At 36.1% G+C, this 13,586-nt stretch overlaps 1 protein-coding gene and 1 pseudogene across 1 annotated transcript; one reads left to right on the top strand and one right to left on the bottom strand.

The window, feature by feature from the left end:
• On the bottom strand, positions 1 to 4,581 carry LOC132185029 (nicotinamide adenine dinucleotide transporter 2, mitochondrial-like). The gene is made up of 9 exons (XM_059598848.1): positions 4,048 to 4,581; positions 3,837 to 3,920; positions 3,179 to 3,285; positions 2,496 to 2,547; positions 2,213 to 2,325; positions 1,183 to 1,277; positions 858 to 946; positions 660 to 754; positions 1 to 540 (listed from the first exon to the last, which is right to left on the bottom strand). Exons 1-9 carry the CDS (start codon positions 4,139 to 4,141, stop codon positions 304 to 306), a joined length of 966 nt encoding a protein of 321 aa, XP_059454831.1. The 5' UTR covers positions 4,142 to 4,581; the 3' UTR covers positions 1 to 303.
• A 2,647-nt stretch (positions 4,582 to 7,228) lies between these two features.
• Positions 7,229 to 10,882, top strand: LOC132185002 (cytochrome P450 98A2-like; annotated as a pseudogene).
• Positions 10,883 to 13,586: the final 2,704 nt, after the last annotated feature.

Raw genomic sequence — 13,586 nt, 5'->3', positions numbered from 1 at the left:
TTAACAATCAAAAATGTTTTTAAAAAAATTGAAGTAGTTTTTACGTACATACCTACACATTCGGTTTAGAATTTTTAGGCCTAACAAGTTTATTTTTGTGTAATTTTTCTCCCTTTTTCAGCAGGGCAAATTCAAGCTAATTGAGCATCTTTATTCTTGCAAAAAATTTCCCTAACGGTACAGAGGACAAAAAATTAGTCAATCACTGTCTTGCTGTTAGCCGGTCTAAGTTAATTGGGTTTTATGATTTGCCGCAAATAGGTTGTCATGCTCTCCCCCAGTGCATCCGTTTTGGTGGTGGGTCTATGAATGCTTCTTGTCGGGAGGTATAACCTGCTCCAAGAACCTATGAATCATTTCATAACTGGTAAACGTAATAACAGCAGACGGAGTGGTTCTCAACAGATTAGTTGCACAACCACGGTAAAAACCAGGAAGGCCTTCCTTTTGGAACACCTTCTTAACGCAATCGATAACCCCGGTGTATCGGACTTCAGTATTTCTGGCCTGCCCTTGCTCTTGCAACCGGGAACGCACTACCTGATTATTTGGATTTCAATACAACACAAACAGAGCGTGAGAGAACTGGAAATGAAGAGTTTCTTGGGCAATTGGCCATACACTGCAGTTTAGCAAAAGAAGAGTCCAGCCAAATGTACCTCGTGTGGGTAAGTCATCACGGAGGCAAACACTTTTGCCACTGAAGAGGCAATAGCAACGCTCCCAGGACTCAACTTATCAACTGTTGTGTTGCCTGACAATTTCAAAGTTATATGATCAGCACCAACTAAATGTAGGAAAACACACAAGATTCCGGTATATGCAACCAGTCAAAGAAATAAACAAACCACCAGTACCTCTTTTTGCCATATAACTCTTGATCGTTTCATATGCAGGAAATTGAATTGCAACATGACTTATCCCAGCCAATGAAGGAAGAATGCCACTGTATCAAACCACAATATTATCATCACAACTTAAAAAGCAGGGCATGAAGATTTTGCTTTGTCAAATTAGCAGAATGGGTCTCAACCATTCCAATCAACAATTACTTATAACCAGCTGAAGTAAAGACTAGATAGCTGCTTGACTCGCCAAACATACTATGTTTCAAAGATTGCGAACCAGATACTAGATACGTCCAAATTTACATGCTACATATTAAATTAAGGATGAACTTACCTATACAATCCCCGAATGCCTTCCTCATGTGCAATTCTTGTCAAAGCAGAAAGCATGCTTTTGTAAGGAACCACGTCCTGCCTCATTCCCTGTGTCTGCATGAAAATGAAAAACAAATGAACATCCAGAACAGCACCACAATGACATGAAACAAAATGTGAAATGCAAGAAACCATGGGTATTACTAGCCATATCATGGCAATAGATTGAAACATCATTTTATCAAAGACAAAACATTTCCTGAACCAGATTTTCAAGCACAGAGTCATCAGGTAATATCTAAGATTTTAAGACCACTATTAAAACAATATTCTTAAAGGACAATGTTATCACCCATTTTGAGACCCCTAGGTCTTAGCTTTGGTGGAAAAAGGCAGGACAGAGTAGCATAGGTCACAGGTGGAATTCTTACCGACCAATAAAAACAATGCTAACATCCACTTTAATCAGCCACAATTCAATAAATATGCAAAAAGAAAAATATCCATGGAAAAATTGATTTTGGGAACAAAAGGGGGTGATTTAGGGGATGAGAGTATTAAATAATAGGTAACAGAAAGGAACCAAATTAAGGCAAAGTGGTCACTAGCAAATCAACAAATAAACTCCGTTGCCCGTCCTACCATTTCATGCTTAATCAGCCCTTCATTCCATTATCGCAGGTTGTAAATTATAAGGATTATAGCTAACATAATCTTTAGGGAAAAGAGAGAGAGAAGGGATCGACCATTGCAATTTGCAAGCATATCTTGAGCGAAAAAATAAGTTGGCAATGCAAACATTAAGAAAAGTGGGCGACAGTGAAATGAATCTTGCAAATTTGGCTTCGATTTTACTAATCCAATAATTATTAGTTCCATCTATCAACCACCACAGGCCTCAGATGCCTATGTTCCACTATTCAAAAAGATATTGAATGACAATTCCTAGCAGCCCTCCACAGAATCTTGACCAGGCCAATTCTGAAGAAACAGATACTGTATTTTTATATATTTGGAGGGACTTACAAACATAAGCACGCCCAACTTACTTGTAGTCTGGTCTTAACAACCCACAGTGGATTTGTTAAAAGGGCAGTGGCAGCTCCAGCACTCGCAGCAGCTATCATATGTGCACCAATTGTGAGTTCATTCCCGCTATTCCCTATTAAAGGGAAACAATGAATTGAAAAAGAAATCAACCAAACAACCCATTAAAATTCAAGTCTGCTTAACTCAAAAATGTTTATAACTACTTGATTGACAATTTGTCTCAAAAGAAATCAAGAACATGAACACATATTTGTCAAGTAAAGGACACCATAAAACACGAACCATGTGAATGGTGTAGGCGTTTTTTTTGATGTTCATAAACTGTGAAGTAGACCTACATAAAAAAATGAGCACTTTGTCACTTGGAAAAATAGGAGAAGTACATAAGATGAAACTTTAAGGTGTTAGCTACATGAAGAACTATATAAGAAAGTTTACTATCAGTTTATGAAAAATATATATACTCGCAGTATTTGGGTTCAACTAGCCAAGAACCAACAGGATGATTTGTAAAGTGGCAGCTAATTTCATGGTATTCCCTTTTTAACCTGATATGTGTAATTAAAAAACAGGGTAGGAGAATTTTTCAATCAAAGAGCCATGTCCACGAGGCAGCTTAAGAAATTTGTTGGTAAGATTGGTACACACTTTACAGCCAGGACAAAATTGAAGAGCCTGATTTTGATTCTTTTTTTTTTTTTGGAGGGGGGGGTGTTGGTAGAAGTTTTTTACAACCTGATACATAATATAGTAATTAGATAAAGAAGAGGCAAGTTTGGGGTAAAATAGACTCTTGAAACCACATCTTGAGTCTTGCTTCATAGTACTGCTCTCATTTTTATCTCAAATGATAACATCATATGCACCCCAAAGCATTATTCATAAGGGAGACTTGACAAAATATCTCATAAAAGGGCTACCAATCATATATTTTCCGGAAAGAAGGCAAGCAAAGTAGTACTCACTGCCCAGTTCGGAAGTAGTGCTACTAAAGTCGGTGAAAGGCCACGATACATTCCCTTGAAGCCTTCAGTCCTTAATATGTCCTTTAGGCTTGTGATAATGACACTACCTGAGTGGAGACCAAAAAGGAAAGTGTGAATAACCGTCACAGATCAATTAGAATAGCAAGTATCAGAATTCCTCCTATCAAAGAATAAACAAATTATACAAATCTCTCTTCAAAGTGGTAGCCATTTAGTAAATCTTCATCTAGGTCAAGTTTTGGTTTGAACTTTGTCTAAAAATTAAAAGATTGAGCTGCACATAGAATCGTGCGTTAAGCTCATGTAGCTAGTACAACTAGTGAGGAGCATGGCTTGGTGATCAGAGCCTCGGACTACAATACACTACATTGCATTGAGTAATCTCTAATATGGCAATTAAAACATACAAATTCCGCAAATTCGAAATTCTAGATTTTCAGAACATCACAAATGTGTGTTAACACATTGAGCACGTACTTTCTACCACTTGTTTTTATTCATCCAAATATCTTTCTTAACAGGAAACGCTAACCACATTGCTAGTTTGCTAACTGCATATAAACTGACAAATCCAGAGCTCCCTCAGACAGACAATTCAACGAAAATAGTCAAATAGGTAGAGATTGCATTAGCATACCTCTGTGAGCAGGAGGATGGCCATGGACCTGTAACCTCGTCTTGATCACATCCAATGGGCACAAAAATGTCGCCGCTATCGCGCCTGGAAACGCAAAAACGAACCAACAATAATGACAATAATCAAAATGTTAATTAAAACCAAAATTAACCAAATTAGAAACCCTAGGGGAATTGAAGTGGAGAACTGAAGAGAAAGTGAAAAAGCCAACCAGCAGCGGCACCGGCACCGCCGGTGCAGATGACATCTCTGGTGGTCGGACCTCCAGGACCACCACCATTAGAAGGCTTGCTAGCGCCAGTCATGTTTGAAAGCCCCTCTCCTCTAGGCTACAGTTACCCCGGTTCCGATTAAAGCTAAGCAAATTCGCATGGTAAGATGCGCGTATTTATAGTTATGGTTTTCCTCTTCTCACATTTGACCAAAACCCCCCACGCCAATCTGAAAGAGGAGAGAAAAAAAGAGGGAAATAAACAGGGAAGGTTGGGGTTATCGTCTTTGAAGGGGTTTAGGCGGTCAGAGTCGGATTCTTGAGAACGTGTACGGGGATTCGTTTGAACGGGAACTTTTCTGGAATTTTAAAATAATTCGTTCACATTTATTATTAAATTAAATTGAAATTTACCAGAATTGTTAATAAGATTATACTAAAAATACGTATAAAAATTCAAAATAATTGATAAAGAGATATAATAATAAAGATAAACTTGGTGGCTATTAGAATTCTGAAGGGATCAAAGCTCCTCCTATTCTAACTTCCAGCTTCGCTGAAAAGTAGTTTTTGATTTTATGAGGATAATTTTAAATAAATAAATAAAATATACGTGCAAGTTGTAGTATATGTATAAAGTACGATCAACAGTTATGTACTGTACACAGACGCAGCTTTTGCTTTGCTGGTGTGGCCCCATGTGATCAAGTGAGGGTGTCATGTCGTGGGTCTGTCCAAAACAGTGGGGAAGGGTTTCCCTTCTAGGGGTAAAAAGTAGTACCAATTTGGTTTTGCTGTTGATTTCTGAGGCGCATATATGGACTATGGAGGTTAATGTACTGTAACTTTCTTTTTTCCTATTCAAAATATCTTTGTTCTACATGTGTTGAGTATTGAGTTATTATTTGAGTTAATAACTTTTTTGGCACTTAAGTTTGGAGGTTTTTAATTTTTTTTTTTTTTTTTTTTAAGTTTTAAAATATGACAAAATTAGTACTTCAAATTTTGAAAATGATCGAATCACTACATTTAGTTTGAAAAATTCTCTAGGGGTGGTCGGCCACCTCCTAGTTTGACATTAGGAGTGGCCGAACCACCTCCATAGAATTTTTCAAACTGGAGGAGGGGATTCAATTTTTTTCAAAATCTGAGGTATTAGTTTTTTCATGTTTTAAAACCTAAGAGAAAAATTAAAAATTCTTAAAACTCAAGTACCAAAAAAATTATTAACTCTTATTATTTTTATTTTTTTAAAAGAAATATTCATTTTTGACTAAAGCAGTAAAAAATGAATTTAAACTAAAGCCCTTTGTTTCATAAAACCTGGTACTTGATGGAATTGCCCTTTGAGGACGTAAAAGAATGTGGATTGTTGAACAAATTGTTCTTAATATGATTTCTAGGCTGTGGGCCAAGATTTATTTAAATAATATGAAGCCGAGAATGGTAAATATATCTTCTACCCAATTCGTACTCATCCTAAACTCGAATATCAAAATGTTTTAAGGACTGGGGTTTGAGTTTGAACTGGATATTACTTTTAGGTCAAAGTTCAGAAGTCAACGATACAGTAAGGGAACGAATAAATAAATTGTTGAAAATTGGGCTTCTTTCAAGCTTAGCCCCATTAGCTAGGATAGACCAGGCCCAATCGTGATATCATCTATAGTATGGGCCTTATGGCCACGCTCTACTTAGCCCAATATTAGGTGAACTAAAGTGCTTCTTACCATTTTTTTTTTTTTCAGAAAAATAATAATAATTTTGGTTTTTTTTTAGATTTTTTTAAAAAAAAAATTTTGGAATGTTTATAATTTTATGAAAGATATTTTTGTTATTGGGGCATTGATATCTTTTGATAGTTTATGAGGACATTAACATAGTTAGCTTAGTAATTTGAGGGGAGATGGAAAATAGTGCAATACTTTGAGGGTAACATGTAAATTATTTTTATTTTTATTTTTTTGTAAAGCCAAAATTCATGATTTGCCTCACGTCCCAAGCAAAAATCTAATGCTTCTACCGCTATTGTTTGGTAGGGTAATTTTGTTATTTTTTAAAATTAAAAAATAAGAAAAAAGTTGGCCCAAAATTGACTCCAAATTAGGGCTGTATCATTCCTCTGATTTTATAGACAAGGACATGGCCACGTGCACATTTGGCAAAATGGCAGTTAATATTGTTTTGAAACATTAATGAATGTTGTAAAAATAGGGGAAATGGAAAGGACAAAAAAAGGGGGAGATTAACATCTTGAAGAGTTTTTTTGTAAGACTATAATATATAACAAGTGTAAGACAGATTCGACCAAGATAATCGACGTTATCTTTTAAAATAATGTCACATGCTCAACTTTTATTTTATTGATGTCGCAGTGTTCATCAACTCTTAAATCGATGTTTTTTTAAAGAAGAAAAAAAAATCTAAAAGCTAATGGGTCAATCCAATAAAATAAAATTTGAGTATTTATAATTATATCTTTTACTCGTTAAGTTATATATATATTGTGATGTTTTAATTTTTGCTCTATCTATATGTGATACTTAGGGCTTTTCATTGAGTCATTTTGCTATTTATTATCGCCTTATGCGGCCTTAGAAAAGCTCATCTCGTTTATGATTCTTTTAAGATTATGAATGAAACCATTGTTTACTATTTCTGTGTTTGTGTTTGTTTATACTACCTTTTTTGTTTGGACTTTGTTGTTAGGATGTCCACTCCGTTATTGTTGTACGATGTCATGTAACCCATTTCCTTTATTTGAATGATTATTTTGCGGTGTAAATTATGGTCGTTTAATAGAAATGATGCCGGCATTACGTCTTTCTATTATTATTATTATTATTTGGGCGGTGGAAGATGATTTCCTTCGGATACACTTCCCTAGGACAATTTGCTGCAGATAATGTGCTGCAGCCTGCAATTCTGCCAATTCATTTGTGATTCCACAGAAGCCCCTGCGCTAACATTTTTCTCTTTCTTTTAAATAATTAGTTACTTTTTTCAAAAAATTCCATGCTTCAGGCTTAAGTTACTGGTATGATCATGTGATTCATATGCTCAATGTCCATTCACCAACTCTTTCTCTCATTATATATATCAGCCTCTCTCCAACCATTTCGTTTGCTTAAGCCTAATTAAGAAAATAAGCCAATGCCTTTCTCCTTAATTATTTTTTCCAATGTCTCTCCCTTTAATACCCATTTCACTTCTCGTCCTCCTCCATGCATACAAGCTCTACCAATGGCTAAGATTCAAGCTCCCACCGGGGCCTCACCCGTGGCCGATCGTCGGCAATCTCTTCGACATAAAGCCGGTGAGGTTCCGGTGCTTTGCCGAGTGGGCACACACATACGGCCCCATTATATCGGTGTGGTTTGGCTCCACGTTGAACGTGATCGTGTCGAACTCGGAGTTGGCTAAGTACTTAAGAAACATGACCAAAAATTGGCCAATAGGCATAGAAGTAGGTCGGCTGCTAAGTTTAGCAGGGATGGCAAAGACCTTATATGGGCAGATTATGGACCTCACTATGTGAAGGTCAGGAAGGTTTGCACCCTTGAGCTTTTCTCGCCAAAAAGGCTCGAGGCTCTTAGACCCATTAGGGAAGATGAGGTCACAGCCATGCATGGTTGAATCCATTTTCAACGACTGCACCAATCCTGGTATGCCTTTTTTCTTCTTCTTTATTTTTTTATTTTTTTATTTTTATTTTTTATTTTTTCAAATGCTGTTGTTATAGCTATATATATCTACTTCTTTAGATCGATAGGAGATGCAAAAATAACATTTCTCTACATGTAAACTATTAATGTTGACTTTCTTTTTCTTTGTTCCTGATTATTTCCTTTTTAATTTTTTGACTCGTCCTTTGGTACTTATAAATCTGTTATTATTATTATTACTACATGGAGATACGTGCTTAATTACGTGTGTTTGATAGATTGAGATACCCTAAAATTCCATTTAAATTTGAGATTTTCAAATTTATAAATATCAGTCGTTCATCTCATTTAAGCGTTAAAAATAAATCATGTTTTAACATTTAATGAGGAAATATGACTTATTAAATTTCTTGGGAATGGACTGAAAAATATCCAGTTCATGTCTCCTAGAGTCATTTTTATGACTAGAAACAAAATGACAAAGTCATAAAAATCACTTCAAGCTTATTTTGTATTTTTGTTTTGTATGGATTGTTAGTTTCTAGTTTGTTTTGTATTTTTAGTTTCTAGATATTTGGGTTGAGGATGTTTTTTATTTAGTTTCTAGTTTCTAGTTGTTTTTTATTTTTGTTTTGTATTTGAATAGATCGAGTAGACTAGATTTAGGACATGGGTAGCCCAAATACAAAACAAAAATAAAAAACAACTAAAAACTAAAAATCTGACCGTAAGAGTTAAGCCCCTACACCAATATACTACATCCTCAACCCGAAGGCCAGGACAAACAAAAAACAAAAACCCCACAAGCAGCAACGGAGGAGCACAGCATCATAGACAGCCCTTTGGAAGATACGTCTTGGCCGAAGAAGACGATCAGATCTAAGGTTGAAGAGACTAGATCTGAATTTAGATCTAGATCTAGATCAACAAACTATATCTAAAGCAATCTTCAAAAAACGAAGACTAGTGGAGTCTACAGAGAAGACACTGAGCATTGCTACCGTGAAAGAGGAGGAGGAAAAATCTAGATCTAGATTTTTTTTCTTCTTGAAGTTCTTCTTGGTGTTGTCTATAAGAAAATAGAAAGATAAATTCTAGAGAGAAGGCGTAACCTCTCTCGCTTAGGATCGGATAAGAAATTAATAATAAAGTGATAGTTTGAAGAAATGTGTGTACTTGCGCACCCTAAAGAATTCTATATGTCGTTCAATGGTTCATCTGCCTCTTGATAGAAATCTACTTGGACCAAAAAAAAAAAGAAGTATGTAATGTGAAACAAAGAGCAAGAAGTAAACTACATAATATATTCTATTATTCTATTAAATAATAGAGGTAAAACAATTTGGGTACAACAAGATGGATTGGTAATTTCAACAAGTCCTACAAGAAAGCAGGTAAATCTAATAGAAAATAAAGAATTTATTAAATCATTTTGAGGTGACGAAGAAAGGGCTTTGTCGTGGTTTAGTAGGTGGGAATACGGGCAAAAAGATAGAAATACACTCTTTTAAAACAATAAAGTCATAAAGTATTGAATATGAATTATCGAAAAAATAAAGTCATAATTTAGCTATCTTTCAAAATAAATAGTTAAATTATTTGCAAAATATTCATAATCTATTTTATTGCGAAGTCTTATTTTAATAATTTTTTTAACTGAAAATGCTTTTTGCGGTTGTCGCTCATACAGACCGACTAAAAAAATGATTAGAAGGCTTTTATAAATGTCGGATCAAATGAAAGGGTTTTCATTAGAGCCTTCAATTATTTGGCCTTATATTTTAAAGGGGTTATTTATAATTCTCACATTAATTTGAATAGAAAAAATTAAATGAAAAGTTTTTTTTTTTTTTTGCAGATAATTATGGGAAAAGTTTGTTGGTGAAGAAATATTTGGGAGCAGTGGCATTTAACAACATTACAAGACTGGCATTTGGGAAGCGGTTTGTGAACGCACAGGGCGAAATAGACGAGCAAGGGTTGGAATTCAAGGCAATCGTGGGCAATGGAGTGAAGCTTGGCGCATCCCTTGCCTTGGCGGAGCACATTTCATGGCTTCGTTGGATGTTTCCAGTAGAGGAAGAAGCATTTGCCAAGCATGGGGCAAGGAGGGACCGACTCACTAGAGCTATCATGGAAGAGCACACCCAGGCACGCAACAACAGTAGTGGTGGTGCCAAGCACCATTTTGTTGAGGCCTTGCTTACGTTGCAGGACAAATATGACCTCAGCGAGGACACCATCATTGGACTCCTTTGGGTACCTCGATTTTCGTATCAGCGCATAGATATAAATTTATATAAGATAATTATAATCCAATCGATTTAATTAAACTGGTTAAACTCTTTAGCCTTAACTTGATAATTTTGTGTTGGGTTCGCGGGTTGTGTTAAAAATTGCCAACTCAATCAATTAAACGAATCAGACCCTTAAACCATAATCCGATAATTTCATATTTAGTTTGTGTTAAATTCCTGAGTCGTGTTAAAAATTACCAATCCTAATTGAATACTATGATTTGTGCAGGACATGATCACAGCAAGCATGGACACAACCGCAGTCTCAGTAGAATGGGCTATGGCCGAGCAAATAAAAAACCCAAGGGTGCAACACAAGGCTCAAGAGGAGCTAGATCGTGTTATTGGATTCGAACGCGTGATGACAGAAACCGATTTTATTGTCTTGCCCTACCTACAATGTGTGGCCAAAGAGGTGTTAAGGTTGCACCCTCCAACCCCATTGATGCTCCCCCATCGAGCCAACGCCGATGTCAAAATTGGTGGCTATGACATCCCTAAGGGATCAAATGTTCACGTTAATGTTTGGGCCATGGCACGCGATTCTATAGCATGGAAGAACCAAACCGAATTTTTCCCCGAGCAGTCCTTGAGGAGGACATTGGTAAGAAGGGCCATGATTTTCGGCTACTTCCATTTGGTGCGGGCCAGCGGGCGTGCCTTGGTGTACAACTTGGTATCAATTTAGTCACGTTCATACTTGGTCACCTGTTACACCATTTTGTTTGGACACCACCTAAAGGGATCAAGCCTGAGGAGGTTGACATGTCAAAAAATCCTAGATTGGTCACTTACATGAGAACTCCGGTGCAAACTGTGGCCAATCCGAGGTTACCATCGCACTTGTACAAGCGTGTGGCAGTGGAAATGTAACAAACACTGGATTTGTCAACCTACATGCGGAAGCCATGGCCAATTGGAGGTTGCCATTGCACTTGTACAAGCATGTGGCAGCGGACACGTAATTTTTAATATTTTTATTTATCTTCCTTGAGGTTTTCTATTATGAAGTTGTGATAAATTGTAATTCTGGTGAGATCATAAAAGAAAACTCAGAAGTCAACGGTACACAAAGGGAAAGAATAAATGGATTGTTATAAATTGGGTTCCTTTGAAGCTTATTAGCTTAGCCCCATTAGATTGGGTAGGACAGGCTCAGGCTACCAATTGGGACACCTTCTACTTATAGTATGCCCACACTCGACTTAGCCCAATTGATTTCGACTCTGTTGAGTCGTCTCACAAGCAATCCTCCCAAGTAAAAGCTTTCGTTTGTGTCTGCTTATAATAGAAATATTTGGCATTTGTCTTATTAAAGTGGGCTGGGCTCATCTTGTCGTTTGGCTGCAGGCTTACAAAACTTCGAGCTCAATTCCTGATCGGCTCGAGAATCTAGTCAATGCTAGATTTTAACGAGCTGAATTCGAACATACATCCAAAACTCCGCTCGAGCTCGAGTCGAGTTTGAGCTCGACGAATAATGTATTCAAGTTGAGTATTTTTAAGGAGTACGGTGGGAGGGGATATGGGTTGGTCCTCAAAAGTTGCATTGGTTTTAATACCAAAATAAAAAATGTTACATAATCTTTCACTTTTATTAAGTATTTACTCTTTAAGATGGTAATTGTCATGTCAGCTTTTCACTATAATGACATATGCTTAGAACTTGTTTGAGATTAGGTTAAGAGGGTAAAAATTATATTTTAAGGCCTAAAAAATTGTGCCAAACAATTTTTTTTGCATATTTGGTAGAAGAAATTCAAATGCACTTTTTTTTTTTTTTTTTTCACTCTAAAAATGATCAAAAACACATTTTTGAGAAAATCTTAAAAATGAAGTTTTTTTAAGAAAAACATGTTTTTAACTTTAAAAGCTATATTTCTTAATTCAATCACAAACATGCTCTAAATCTGAATCAATAAAAGAACTACAACATAAATACTATAATTATTTTATAGCACCTAAGCTAAATCTGTATATGCAATTATCCTGTTAGAAAATAAGTAGTTGAGAATATAAAAGTGAAAGTTCGTATATCATTTCTCATATGGAAATGGTTACTCTCGATGCTGCATCATCAACCCTGCCCCCTAAACTTTCTCAATTTGTCTAGGATTTCAGGGACATCAGACATGTAGCATCTACTAGAAGCAATGTTAGATTATCAAACTGCTACTTGTTGCTCATAAATCAGTCTCCTAGTTTGGTGAAACTACATGGCAAATAAACAACCACTCAATTACAGGAATGTCTTAGAAAAGAATATTATTGTTTTCCATTTAAAAATAAATTGCATAGGAGCTCACGGAGTCCGAAAGTAGATCTTGTATTTCAGCATTGAATTGAGTAGCCATTGGAAGTAGCGTAACTACAAACTCCACTAAACTATAATCCCTTAAATTCTTTCAATTTAAGGGAATTCGACCCCAAAAGATTAAAAACAGAATTTTTTTTTTTAAGAAGTTTGAAATTATGATATTCTACAAAAAAGAGAAAATGTTTTAAGGACTGTAGTATTGGGATTCTCAATAATTGGCTGCTTAAATTATATTGCCTCGTATAGAATAGGATGCGGGTTCACTTACTTTGAGTAGGTGTTCCCACACCCTAGGATATCTTATGCAAGTGAGTCCTACAACCCATTTTCGGTGGTATTGTTTGAATTACATGCAATTCATTATCGATGGTCCTTATTCGATAGACTACCTTTAAAATTAAGATTGGGATCCCTTGAAATTAGGGTGCTTGAATTTCATTTTAAGAGATCAAGCAAGGTTGTGAGCTACCTTTACTTAAAGTGCAAGGCCTGTCTGCTAAGAACAAGTAGGCTCCGCAACCCTATTTTTTAAGTTGTCTAAATTTCAATAAAATTTAACCAGCTTAATTTCTAGAACCTCATCCTTAAAATCATTCCAAATCTGCCCTCTTCTTGTTCACCCTTTCTGCTCTCAGTTGCTCTAATCTCCCATTATCAAATGATACAGTTAATAAATTTAAGAAAAAAATATTCTCCATCCATTTTTTAGTGTGAGAAGCTTTCATCCCTGTCTTAGCCCTAGCACGTACTGATATTTCTGCTTGGACTTATCGTTGGGAGCTCACACGCTCTTGATTTTGTGTTTCCTTAATTGGTTAGAAAAGAAAAGGAAAAATTAAAAACCTTACAGTGAACAATGTTTGGTACAATGCACCGACAGCTGTATCCCCCCTGCTGGAGCAGATAACTCCTCGAAGGGCGGGTGCTGCGTATGTTCATTGTTCATCAGGATTTGCTATCTCGGTTGCCTCTTGACTCTCGAGTCTTGAATATGTAGGGCCGAGAAGGGCCCATATCTCTCGTGCATTCATTTCATAGCATCGAACCCTGACCGTACGTGATGATTGATCCAAGACCACCTAACTTGGCTTCGGAATTCTCACAATACGACAGAAGGTAAACAAAACAAATTCTTTTTTTGAAAAAAATAATAAAAAAAGTTCGTTAAAGGCTGTGGTAAGATGATTATAACTACACGTTGGAGTATGTGCCCCTCTGTTATTTACATTAGATTCACTGGGATTCTCATATAGATATATA

Source organism: Corylus avellana, chromosome ca1 (genome assembly GCF_901000735.1).
Source record: "Corylus avellana chromosome ca1, CavTom2PMs-1.0".
Lineage (NCBI taxonomy): Eukaryota > Viridiplantae > Streptophyta > Magnoliopsida > Fagales > Betulaceae > Corylus > Corylus avellana.
The sequence above is the reverse complement of the archived record's forward strand: the minus strand, read 5'-3'. Positions and strand labels throughout refer to the sequence as shown.

Bases quoted from the DNA above. Each gene is read 5' to 3' on its own strand.
- LOC132185029 (XM_059598848.1), bottom strand. From the start codon at position 4,141: ATGACTGGCGCTAGCAAGCCTTCTAATGGTGGTGGTCCTGGAGGTCCG. The intron at 3,921-4,047 runs GTTGGCTTTTTC...TTGCGTTTCCAG, and splicing joins CGGTGCCGGTGCCGCTGCTG to GCGCGATAGCGGCGACATTT. The intron at 2,548-3,178 runs GTGAGTACTACT...TTTTTTATGTAG, and splicing joins CACTACTTCCGAACTGGGCA to GTCTACTTCACAGTTTATGA.